The 13,734-nt window shown below is 39.9% G+C and overlaps 1 protein-coding gene across 1 annotated transcript; it reads left to right on the top strand.

Annotated features, from left to right (window-relative positions):
- The first annotated feature begins 250 nt into the window (after nt 1-250).
- Nucleotides 251-13,668, top strand: LOC124269149 (leucine-rich repeat-containing protein 46-like). Its single transcript, XM_046704168.1, has 7 exons — nt 251-424; nt 1,091-1,181; nt 5,579-5,690; nt 8,744-8,900; nt 10,982-11,051; nt 13,152-13,315; nt 13,511-13,668. Exons 1-7 carry the CDS (start codon nt 379-381, stop codon nt 13,666-13,668), a joined length of 798 nt encoding a protein of 265 aa, XP_046560124.1. The 5' UTR covers nt 251-378.
- Nucleotides 13,669-13,734: the final 66 nt, after the last annotated feature.

Raw genomic sequence — 13,734 nt, 5'->3', positions numbered from 1 at the left:
ATTTCTGTGTAATTTTATAGCCGTACGCAGATCCAGGACCACGCAAGAGGAATTCTAGCTCAACGTTCACTTTTCAAACCTAATGATTCCCAGATCTTTCAGCAGGACGTCAATGTACAGCTTGACCAGCTTGACCAATCCAGGTGTGACGGCGGCCTGTACCGGGTCCTACCTTTGGCGCAAGGTGGCGCGCGCAAAGGGAGCCGTGAACCAGCTTATGCGGGAAGGAGCTCGGTGCTCACCTAATGAAGGGAGAGCACTCTAGTTTGTTGCCGAGTCGATAAACAAACAATCACTCCGACAGATGCAACGATATTAGATCTACGACAGTGACCCAGTGCATGTGACTGATGTAACAGAGTGGTCGATAACCTGATCATGGAAGAGGAGGAGGCAGATCTTCAAACGTGTGATGCTTTCAAAAGTGAGTATGTGGAAGGATTTTTTTAAGGAAAACAGATTGATCAGATGCCGAAATGAGACTGAATGTCGCTGCGTTTCGTTTCATGCAACAAATAGGATTGTCACTGCTAGTCGGGCAACAATCTTTGGTATGCAATGTTCTGATCGTTGACTGCTACTCATATAAACAGTTAACAGCTTATCACAAGAGTAATTTTGCATGAGAAAAACATGGTATATAGTTCCAAATGATAGTGATTTTACAAACTGATGGCAATAAACATATGCATGTTAGAAGTAATAGAACTATACTCAGTCAGATGAAATGAACTATCACATCACGTTCAAGATTTTAACATCCAATGACGTACCAGGTTTTTGAAATTTTAGAATTCTCTATTGTACTATTTCTGATCTATGTAATGAAGTTGTGGTGTTTGAGTACTTGAAATATGCATCCAAAAGACACGTCAGAGTTTAAGGTTATCAAGGGATCTTGATTTTGAAGCCTTGACAAATTCCTCAATAGACAGACCGTAAATGCAAAATGTTTGGTCAACTCTGATCCCTGATATTGCACATTAGTCCCCAAATATGATCTGTCCCAAATGTTGCCATGGGTACAGATGATTCCTCTCACCACATACATCCTAGGTATGTCCTCCATGTTCATTGTATGTCTGTTCAGCTGAGAAGAAAGCTCAACGCTTGTCCTTGCATCTGCTTGTAACCAGACATCTTCCTCCAGAGGCAACTTCTTCATGGGACCAGGAGAAAATGTAAATATCTTTTGTCTGTATTTATAGGTCCGTCTCCCATTCTCGTGGGTTTCCGATTCTCGCGGTAAACACGCTTTCTGCCGAAATCGCCGATGCACGACACTTAGCGGTTGTTTACATCACCGACTGGTAACTAGGAAGTGGCCCAAGTCTGTGAGTGACAAAAATCTTGCAGTGTCACGAAAATTGGGGAGTTTATACCAACTTGGACATATCATTACTTTTTCCCGCCCTTTCCGGTAGGATTGCTTTTACATACACTTAATAACGTTAATTCCTGGTAATACCGCGAGAATGGGAGAAGCCTCGTTTCGTCAATGGCCGATGGCATTGTTTATCACCGGGCTCACAAGTGGTAGTTCACCTGATGGATCTGGCAGCTGATAGATGTAGATGTTAGAGGAGAAGGCCCTTCGTTTAAACACAACAAGCATGAATACGATAAGAATTGTTTGTGTTATTTTTTCAGCCGATATCCGTAAGTACCGCAAGAATAGAAAACGCCTTCCTATCTACTTTGTTAGTGAGGTAAATTCTGGGGTGGGTATAAAAGAAGGGAGCTGTTTATGGGCACAGCTTACTGTAGCGATAATTGGCTCCTTGTTTGATCGACATTTATAGAAGTTGGTGAGTCAAAAAAGAAGGAAACAACTTTATTGATGACAACTTCTTGTTTATTGCATTGAGAGACGTTTCGATATAGATTCATACACCACCATGAACCTAAAAGTGACTACAACCAAATGATTAGAAATATATATGAAGTATGTTTCAACAAACCGCAGATAACATGGTATTTTGTGACAAACAGCAGATTAACATTAACAACAGCATAATTGGCCCCTTGCATTTGTTAAAACTGATATAAAATACAAAATCTTTGATGTTCCAAGCAGTATATCCGAATGTTTTCACAGGCCCCTTGACAAGATAATCATTCCGTGTGTATATTCTGAATAGCAAGTTCATTTGGGCAAATTTTGATATTCAAAATAAGCATGCTAGTAATTATAGACATGGTTTTCTAATTATAAACATGGTAATCTAAGTATAAACATGATAATCTAAGTATAAACATGGTAATCTAATTATAAACATGGTAATCTAAGTATAAACATGGTAATCTAATTACAAACATGGTAATCTAAGTATAAACATGGTAATCTAAGTAAACACATGGTAATCTAATTATAAACATGGTAATCTAAGTATAAACATGGTATTCTAAGTATAAACATGGTAATCTAAGTATAAACATGGTAATCTAAGTATAAACACATTAGAATAGTTAATATGGAGAACTCAGTAAGCATGATTATCCAATTAATTGCAAACATGGTAATCTAATTATAAACATGGTAAGCATAGTTATCATAGAGAAAATACTAAGTGTCATTATCCAATTAATTAATAACTTGGCAATCTAATTATAGACATGTTATGGGCAGTTAATATAGGCAACATAGTAAGCGTTATTATCCAGTTTATTATATACATGGTAATCGAATTATACACTTGGTAGGCATAGTTAATATAGAGAACATACTAAGCATGATTATCCAATTAATTATAAACATGGTAATCAAATTATAGGCATGGTAAGATTGTTAATATAGAAAACATGCTAAGCATGATTATAAGTTTAATTTTGATTAGAGCTTAGATGCAACAAAGAAATGAAACATTTTTAAAACACAATTATCATTTTTTTATGCCATATAATATACATTGCTGATTATGAAAAAAAATATAAACACAATTATAAGCGTACAATCGCAAATCAACGTGCAATATTTTGTACTTGGGTTTACTTCCCTCGAAACGAACACCCGGATACCGAACCCAGTCAGAGTGGGTGGGCGTGCACTTCAGTGTAACGAAGACTTTCATTGGCTGATTCATTTGCCGATACTCTTAGGGCTCTTTGTGTGTGTATAGAGATGTTAGGTTTTTGTAAATATATGCTCATTTTTTGTGTATAACATTTTGCAATCAGCAGACGTCATAGCATGTGATGTGTACAATTATCACACCTGCCTGTCTGTATAATTACATAATGTGACAGAGACAGAACTCAGGTGCACGAGCCATAAATCAATGCGTTTTGTTTTTGGTGTATAGCCTGATAGGTGTTAAGTACAACTTGCATGTGGTCAGTGATCGAAGTTGTGTATTGAATATTGTCATTAGCAGACAGGCAGGCAGACACATAGGTGTCAATAAAACAGACATTGAGTTTTGTCTGTGACATAGACATATCTATATCACAGTTGCTGTTAAGTATTGAACTGAGAAGTGACTCGGTAAAAAGAATGTGTGGTGAAATAGTCAAATGAAATTATATAAACAGTTAAATCGGTAATCTACTGTCATAACATATTGAAAGCTCGCGCCTGTGAAACATTAACAAAACTCAAAACATTAGAAAAATAGCTCACATCAAAGCCTACTTCGAGTACTCACTGCCAGCGAAGGTTTTCAGTCTTGAAATGTCGAACACCTCACTGGTTGACACATAACTGAGTAGATCTAGATCCTTAACAAGGTTCTTTTATGTAAGGAGTAGATTATTTACTATTTGTTGCTTGTGTACACAACCAAGATTAGACTACTCCTGCTCACGACCTTATAATCCGGGCATGCCGCTTCAAGCTGCACAAACCTATTCACTCGCATGCACTATGAGCGCACCGCCGCACAGCTGTTGCAAACACTTTTCACCCCAGTTGGGACGATTTTGGTGAATCGTTTGAACTCCGATTTCGCTGGGGGTTTTTCATCGCATTATTTTTCAACTTTATAATCTGCAAAGTTGTGTTTTGAGTTGCATGTAAGCTCTAGGTCAGCATTCTTTTCATGTGATTTACATAGCCACTGTGATCTAAAGTTGGGCTGGCTGGTTTAGAGTATAAAAGAGGGAATTAAAAATGTTCATTTCACATCAAAAATGATTCTGCTTTATTTTGAATGTTTGTGGCCAGGGCAAATCTGCATATGGAAACAAAAAGACCTGTCTTCAACAAAACTATTTCTTCTATTTTCTTTGGTATTCGCGAAACTAAAAATATATTTATACAGGAAAATCATTTGTTGTCAAATTTGCAGATTTTAAATCCGTAACAGATAGCACAGCAAGAAAAAGTAGCAGAGAACAAAGCAAAGCAGCAGAGACCATCGAAAGATAATCAAAGTAGTTTTGACAATGATCATAAACATGATAATGACAGTGGACATAGTAAGCCGAGTAAGCATGACTATCAAAGTAAGCATGGTGTGCTTAACGAGCATAAGGCCAGTACAATGTCATTATTTTCTACAAAGCACACATGACACATGTGGACTCACCTTAAGCAAGTGAGTTTGTTCATGAATTGCCTCTGTTCACCCAGCAGTGAATGGGTACCCGGTGGGATAAGCTTGGGTTATCCAGGGTAATAACGTGTTAGCACACAGCATGCACAAGTGCGTGGGAACCAGCACTTTATTAATAGCCATTATTATCATATTGCACAGTTGGACGTTTCACTTTCTTTTGAGAAACAAGCCTGTAAAGAGAAATGATCGTTCCTGGTTACTTTTTTTCGAACAAAGACAGTCAGAGTTAAGCCTCCCACTCATCCAACTGTCATAGCTACTAATTCAGAACAGCCATCATAGACATCATAGACACAAGTCTGTCAAGAGAAATGATCATTCCTGGTTACTGTTTTTCGAAACAAAGACAGTCAGGGTTAAGCCTCCCACTCATCAAACTGTCATAGCTACTAATTCAGAACAGCCATCGTCCAAGTATTTCCAAGGGCCAGTTACTATGTAGTCAAGACATTTGAAACTTAACTGTAATTATGTATAAAATCCTCATCACCACATCATCGTACATTGACATGTCAGTGAACCAGTACCAACCAGGCCCCGATTTCTCGAAACAAACTTAAGTCTGAGTTTTGACTTAAGTTAGAGATTTTACTCAAATTTGAAAATGCATTTCCCACATTGAACTGAAATTGACTCAAAACATAAGGGACAATTTGGGTTTGGTGGATGGAATTACTTAAGCTGTATGGGCTTTTCTATTTTAAAAAATTGTAGTTGAGTTAAAATTAGATGTTTCCAAATTGTCAAACTCAGTTTGAAATTTGAGTAAAGACTTAAGTTTGTTTCGAGAAATCGGGGCCTGGGGCTCCTTTCACGAAGCAACTTTAACTAAGGTTAACCTTAACTCCCATTCTTTAACAGTGCACTAAGGTTACCTTAGTGACTTCCGATCACCTTAGTGCTTTGTGAAAGGAGGCCCAGCACGCCATTTAGAAAGGGGTTCACCAGACACCACATTGGTACAATAACACAACCAAGATTAATCATGATGAATTAAAAGAAGCATTTTTCATGTTTCACAGCTTAACAGCCCTTTGTGAGATCACACATGTTCGACTAGACCGTGAAAACATCAGTCATATTGACAGTCTGGAGCTTCTGAGTTATAAAGTCACCAACGTGTATCTCCAACAGGTGAAAGTGTGTGTGTGTGTGTGTGCGTGCGTGCGTGCGTGCGTGCGTGCGTGCGTGCGTGCGTGCGTGCGTGCGTGTGTGGTTCAAGTGTTCGCTTGTCATCTCTAAAACCTGGGTTCAATTGCCTATATGGGTATAATGTGTGAAGCCCATTATGAATTTCACAGCTTGGTGTTCATGAATTTCATAGTTTTGCACCTGTTTGTCTCCGGCCAATTCTGGTGTCCCCTGTCGTGATATTGCTGGAGTATTGCTAGAAGTGGCATAAGGTTAGGGGGGAATTCAGTTGAGTTTCATTGATATATGATACAGGGACTTTAAACACTAGGGTAGGGGTGTACAAATTATGAGCACTGGATGATAGTCACTTCTAACGTGATGTTTAATATACACAGTGACTTTGTTGACACAGTGAGATAATGGACTCATTGACATCATAGACGCAGTGGTGTCATAGACACAGTGGCGTCATAGACACAGTGACTTCATAGGTACAGTGACATCATAGACACAGTGATGTCATTGGCACAGTGACATCATAGACATAGTGACATCATAGACACAGTTGCATCATAGACACAGTGAGATCATAGACACAGTGAGATCATAGACTCAGTGAGATCATAGACACAGTGACATCGTAAAAACAGTGAGATCAGAGACATAGTGACATCATAGACATAGTGACATCAGAGACACAGTGAGATCATAGACTTAGTGACATTGTAGACAAAGTGACCTTATAGACACAGTGAGATCATAGACTTAGTAAGATCATAGACACAGTGAGATCATAGACTCAGTGAGATCATAGACACAGTGACATCATAAACACAGTGAGATCAGAGACATAGTGACATTGTAGACAAAGTGACCTTATAGACACAGTGAGATCATAGACTTAGTAAGATCATAGACACAGTGAGATCATAGACTCAGTGAGATCATAGACACAGTGACATCATAAACACAGTGAGATCAGAGACATAGTGACATCATAGACATAGTGACATCAGAGACACAGTGAGATCATAGACACAGTGACATCATAAACACAGTGAGATCAGAAACATAGTGACATCATAGACGCAATGACATGATAGACACAGTGATGTCATAGACACAGTGACGTCATAGACACAGTGGTGTCATAGACAGTGGCGTCATAGACACAGTGACTTCATAGACATAGTGACATCATAGACACAGTTGCATCATAGACACAGTGACATCATAGACACAGTGAGATCATAGACTTAGTAAGATCATAGACACAGTTGCATCATAGACACAGTGAGATCATAGACTCAGTGAGATCATAGACACAGTGACATCGTAAAAACAGTGAGATCAGAGACATAGTGACATCATAGACATAGTGACATCAGAGACACAGTGAGATCATAGACTTAGTGACATTGTAGACAAAGTGACCTTATAGCCACAGTGAGATCATAGACTTAGTAAGATCATAGACACAGTGAGATCATAGACTCAGTGAGATCATAGACACAGTGACATCATAAACACAGTGAGATCAGAGACATAGTGACATTGTAGACAAAGTGACCTTATAGACACAGTGACCTTATAGACACAGTGAGATCATAGACTTAGTAAGATCATAGACACAGTGAGATCATAGACTCAGTGAGATCATAGACACAGTGACATCATAAACACAGTGAGATCAGAGACATAGTGACATCATAGACATAGTGACATCAGAGACACAGTGATGTCATTGGCACAGTGAGATCAGAGACATAGTGACATCATAGACATAGTGACATCATAGACACAGTGATGTCATTGGCACAGTGACATCATAGACATAGTGACATCATAGACACAGTTGCATCATAGACACAGAGACATCATAGACACAGTGAGATCATAGACTTAGTAAGATCATAGACACAGTGAGATCATAGACTCAGTGAGATCATAGACACAGTGACATCATAAAAACAGTGAGATCAGAGACATAGTGACATCATAGACATAGTGACATCAGAGACACAGTGAGATCATAGACTTAGTGACATTGTAGACAAAGTGACCTTATAGACACAGTGAGATCATAGACTTAGTAAGATCATAGACACAGTGAGATCATAGACTCAGTGAGATCATAGACACAGTGACATCATAAACACAGTGAGATCAGAGACATAGTGACATCATAGACATAGTGACATCAGAGACACATTGAGATCATAAACACAGTGACATCATAAACACAGTGAGATCAGAGACATAGTGACATCATAGACATAGTGACGTCAGAGACACAGTGAGATCAGAGACTTAGTGACGTCGTAGACAGAGTGACATCAGAGACACAGTGAGATCATAGACTTAGTGACATTGTAGACAAAGTGACCTTATAGACACAGTGAGATCATGGACTCAGTGTCATCACAGACACAGTGACATCACAGACCCAATGACAGCATAGATTCAGTGACATCAGAGACAGTGACATCATAGACTTAATGACATCATTGGTGATGTCATGTACATGGTGGTGTCATAGACGCAGTGACATCAGAGACACAGTGGCATCAGAGACACAGTAACATCATAGACTCAGTGACATCATAGGCACAGTGGCATCAGAGACACAGTGCAATCATAGACATAATGACATCATATACATAGTGACATTATAGATAGTGAGATCATGGACACAGTGACTTCAGAGTCATAGTGAGAACATTGACTCAATGACATCATAGACATAGTGAGAACATGGAGTCAGTGACATCATGGACTGAATGACATCATGGACTCAATGACATCATAGACACAGTGACATCATAGACCCAGTGAAATCTTGGTTTCTGTATGGTCATGGAACATGTCCCCCCAAATCACTCTCTACACAGAAGTTCAAGTTTGTTTCCATAGACAACACTGCTAAAGGTAGTTTCAAGTGTTGTGTTCCTGTCTTTCATGTCTCAAACTTTGTATTTCCTTCAAAAGAATCAGAAATGCTGTACATGCCAGAGAAAGCCGAGTTTGATTTGGACAGTTGTACTTGCTTCCAGAACCGGATCACACGCATCAGCAACCTCGACTGCCTGAAAAACTTACAGTTTCTGACACTGGCCGGCAACCTCTTACAGAAGGTGGAGAACCTCAGTAAACTCTCCAAGCTTCTCTTCCTTGACCTCTCAGACAACCGCATAGCACAGTTTGACATTGGTAAGGTGCCACCCCAGCTCTGTGTTTGGAGACCAACAATTCAGGGAGCAGCCTTGGATGCTTTCTCAAGGCACTAGTTCAAGATTAAAGCCCTACATGATCTGAAATAATGCCTCTGTATTTTTATGCATGCCAGGGAATGCACAGGGGTGTCCCCAGGAATGTGGAAGTAGTGTGTCTGTGAACAACCAGGAGAGTTTTATGGACATAAAACTTATGAGCAATGTTTCAGTGTAGCTACAAACAAAATTTTAAGCAAGTGATGTGCAATACTGCAGGCAAGGCTATATGCTACTAGTAAAGTTTGAACAGTAAACTGGTTGTTCTTTACACAATTATTAAGCTTGATCTACAAGATTGGAGGATGTATACACAAGAAGGCAATTGTTACACAAGCAGAATTACCGGTAATGAAGGAGGGATTAATGGGCAAGGGAAGTCAATGATATGACAGACAGGAGAATAATGGAATTAAGATTGCTTGGTGATGAGTTGATGGTAGGCAGTGGGGATGTAATATCCTTGGTCTCTGTTCATGGCCTATTGGAGTCTCTTGATGTGAATGGCTTCTAGTAGTCTCCTGATCTTGTAGTGGGTGTGATTACTGGTGAGTACATTGATGCTGTTACAAAGGATCATATATGGTGGATTTGGAGTCTTTCTTCTTCACAGAGGTTTGATGTTCTTTCATTCTTACAGGGAGGGTCTTGAGGTTTTGTGGATGTATCAGTCACCACAGTCACATTGTATGTGGTAAACTGTACCTCAAGGGTGACAGTTTGGCAGCTTGACACCTGAGAGTTTCTAGGAGTTCAGTCCTGTCTCACAACGAAGCACATGTGATACATGTCGTCTCACCTTAAGCAAGTGAGTTTGTTCAAAATTGCCTCTGCAGAAAATGGGTACCCGGTTGGATAACGTCATGTGACTATTACCTTCTAGCGCCTAACAGGCAGCTTGGGTTATCCGGGGTAATAAGAATCAGATTCTGATTAAGCGCTGCGAGCAATCACTTGGTGTTTGGAGACTGTGCGCTATAGAAGATGACTTATTATTATTAGTGGTATATCCATGTAACTCTCCCTGTTGTTCACGACCGCCTCCGTGGTGTAGTGGTTAGAGCGTCTGCCTGGAGAACGGAAGGTCGGGGGTTTGATACCCGACCGCATCATACCAAAAGACGTTAAAATATGGTACTTGTTGGTCCCTACCTGGCGCTCGGCATTAATAGGTACAACAAGGGCTGGTCGGCTCGGAGTCAGTATAATGTGTCTGAGTGGGGTATTCATGCTTCACTGCGGCATGGTATCTCAGTGGGCTAGCACTATAAAACCCGCTTAAGCCTGGGCTAGTACAAGCAGCCGCACATACACATGAATATCAGCTGTCAAGGTCATGTGACCAGTTTCTCTCGTCCAAAGCTGTATATTGTATAGGCTTCAAAATAAATGACCAGTCATGTGTACCTGCCATTGTTTCAAAGCAAAATGCTGATGATCAGTTTTCCAACCACTGTTTCATGTCAGTACACTGATGATCAATTACCTGTCACTGTTTCATACCAATTCAGTGATAATCAGTTTACCTGTCACTCTTTCATAACAATATACCCGTGAATATATGGTCTGGGTTAGAATATTGAACTTTAATAACCCACGCTTGTCGTAAGAGGCGACTAACGGGGTCGGGTGGTCAGGCCCGCTGACTTGGTTGTCACATGTCATCATATCCAAATTGCGTAGATTGATGCTCATGCTGTTGATCACTGATGATCAGTTTACCTGACATTTCAGGGGTGGAAATAACCCTTTGCCCGATGCCCCAGTCCAGTGCTTTTTTCTGTTGGGCTAGCAAATTTGTATGTCACGCTGTACCGGTGTCCAGTTGACTTTCCAATGTTAATTATGTTGTTTATTTAAAATATCAACAAGAAAATCGGCCAGTGTAGTGGAAAAATTATCAGGGCACGTGATTTTACATGTGCCACTGTACCGGAGTACACTAGCAATTTTAAAGTTATTTCCACCCCTGCATTTTTTATAGCAAGACACCAATGATTGATTTACCTGATACTGTTCCAGATGAGTTCCCCCAGTCTCTGATACTGCTGAACCTGTCTGGTAACCCCTGTACTCAGATGGCAGACTACCGGTGAGATACTGGCTTCATAATGTTGACAAACTACATCTTGTACATAACTCACAACTTAAAAAATTGTTTCTTTATTTAAACTTGATATGGAAGAATACTGCTGTATCTGTAACAGAACTGGGTCAGTGGAGTTTGTTTGTTTATATCACATGTTGCGGCACGTGGTCCTGTGCATAGAGCTCAGGACAAAAATTAGTTAAAGTTAAACAACGTTGAGCGCGGAGAGTAATTGGATGGGTGACCGTGTTTGGCAGCTTGACTCCTGAGAGTTTCTAGAACTTCAGTCCTGCCCCACAATGAAGCACATGTGATACATGTGGCCTCCCCTTAGCTTATGCAAGTTTGTTCAAAATTGCTTGTGTTCACCCATCTGAAAAATGGTTATCCCTGTGGGATAAATCATGTGACTATAACCTTCTAGCGCTACCCTGTGGGATAAATCATGTGACTATAACATTCTAGCGCTACCCTGTGGGATAAATCATGTGACTATAACCTTCTAGCGCTACCCTGTGGGATAAATCATGTGACTATAACCTTCTAGCGCTACCCTGTGGGATAAATCATGTGACTATAACCTTCTAGTGCTATCAGGCTGCTTGGGTTATCGGGGGCAATAATGTATTGTACTATTCATTGTTAATGCAATGAGCATGTCTAGTGTGGAGTCTGGCGCCATAAAAATGGACACATTATTTTGTTTGTTTGTTAAATGTCATATTAATTGTTCTGGATTGGATTTTTGACAAAGGCTAGGGCACTTCAGTAAGGGGTCTTTCCTCCTCAACAAATCCAATCAGGTGTCTTTTTCCTTCTCTCTTGTTTTCATATTTTGTTGTGAAAGTTGAAGCATCTTAATTCTTTCAGGTCCGGTAGGCTGCTCAGGGGTGCAAATAACTTTAAAATTGGTAGTGTACTCCGGTACAGTGGCACATGTAAAATCACTTGCCCTGATCATTTTTCCACTATACCGGCCGTTTTCTTGTTGATTTTTTAAAATAAACAACATAATTAACATTGGAAAGTCAACTGGACACCGGCACAGTATGATATACAAATTTTCTTGCCCGACAGAAAAAAAACACTGGACTCGGACGTCGGGCAATGGGTTATTTCCACCCCTGCTGCTGAACATTCTGGTTTTGTTGTTTTCCAAATAGATTGATTCACCAATTGTTGTTTAACACCACACTCAGCAATATTCCAGCTATATGGCGGTGGTTTGTAAATAATCAAGTCTCGACCAGACAATCCAGTGATCAACAACATGAGCATTGTTCTACACAATTGGGAACCGATGACATGTATCAACCAAGCCAGCGATCCTGACCACCTGATCCTGTCAGTTGCCCCTTACGACAAGTATGGGTTGCTGAAGACCAATTCTAACCCGGATCTTCACGGTCGTTTTCCAAAAAAGAGACTGGTCACTCTGTAATTGTGGGTTTGATTTTTATTGGTTGGTTGTAGGTCTGTTCCTAGGCCTGTATCATATATTGCTGACCCCCACCACCATGACTGATCATATTTTTCAATGAAACATTTCCTATGGATTGTTTATCAGCTTAACTGGCTGGTTTTGCTCTTTGGTATATTTTTCTGAATTGTACTTTGTTTCTTTTCATGGAAACAATTTGACTTAGTCTCACACGACTCGAGGCTTCATTCTCAAACTAATGATATTTTTGTTTGAAGCTACAAACTTTGCATTGCGTTTATGCTGAGCTGCTGCCTAATAATATTTTGGGGCTTTTTTATTTCTTGTGTTTCTATGGAATCAAGTTGGACTTAGTCTCAAACAAGTTGCATTTGTTGTTAATTATGCAAACAAATATTTCCGCATGAAACCATTATCTTCATAAGTTATAATACAAAACACATATATAATAACAAATTGAATTTATGTATAAAATTTGGAGTTGGGGAGTTGGAGTAAAAATACATTCTATTTGGATGTTGACCAAGCTAATTGATGGGTTAGCGAATAATGTAACCTTAAAAATAATATTAAAAGAGTGGCTCAAAATACTCATTTTATTAAAAATAATCATTTAACTTAAAATACTTTTCTGTTTAGTATAGTGTCATACTGTTCTCCAGAGGCTGCATCATTCAAGACCTGCACAATCTGCAGCAGCTGGATAATGTGGATGTCACTCGGGAGGAGCGAGAGGAGGCGGGATACCCGGTGTCCAGTGAGGAGGACTCGGATGAGACAGAAGAGGAGCCAAGACGCAGGATGATGAGAGAACATGAGGTGGATGGTAAGTTGATCACATGTGGTACTTGATATGTCTGTCAGGAAACAGGTTGTTATCATATATGTGTAATATATATATTAAAAGTTTACAAGATCATATGGGTTTAGTGCAATTAATAGTTTTGCAAAATGGTATACAACCACGGCAGCTAAGCAAAAGTTACATGCTCTAAATTTCCTGCGTTGTCTTTTTCCTCAGTGCCTCTACAGAGTCTAACGTCTGAGGTGTTGATGAGGTCACAGACCCGTCTAGAGGAGAGTCTTGCTGACCATCGCAGACACAACATGGAGCTGGACAACATTAAGCTTAAGTACAAGCTGCCCCCAAGTGCTAGATCCGCTCCACACAACACCTGACTCCACTCCTCGCAACACCTGACTCCACTCCTCGCAACACCTGGCTCCATTCCACACAACACCTGA

The sequence above is a fragment of the Haliotis rubra genome, unplaced genomic scaffold, assembly GCF_003918875.1.
Source record: "Haliotis rubra isolate DU_JTF1 unplaced genomic scaffold, ASM391887v1 Scf1423, whole genome shotgun sequence".
Taxonomy (NCBI): domain Eukaryota; kingdom Metazoa; phylum Mollusca; class Gastropoda; order Lepetellida; family Haliotidae; genus Haliotis; species Haliotis rubra.
The sequence above is the reverse complement of the archived record's forward strand: the minus strand, read 5'-3'. Positions and strand labels throughout refer to the sequence as shown.

What these genes read in the sequence shown, in the direction of transcription:
- LOC124269149 (XM_046704168.1), top strand. Translation starts at nt 379, where the DNA reads ATGGAAGAGGAGGAGGCAGATCTTCAAACGTGTGATGCTTTCAAAA. An exon ending in TCATGGGACCAGGAGAAAAT is followed by an intron (nt 1,182 to 5,578) that starts GTAAATATCTTT and finishes CATGTTTCACAG; the next exon opens with CTTAACAGCCCTTTGTGAGA. An exon ending in CCAACGTGTATCTCCAACAG is followed by an intron (nt 5,691 to 8,743) that starts GTGAAAGTGTGT and finishes ACTTGCTTCCAG; the next exon opens with AACCGGATCACACGCATCAG.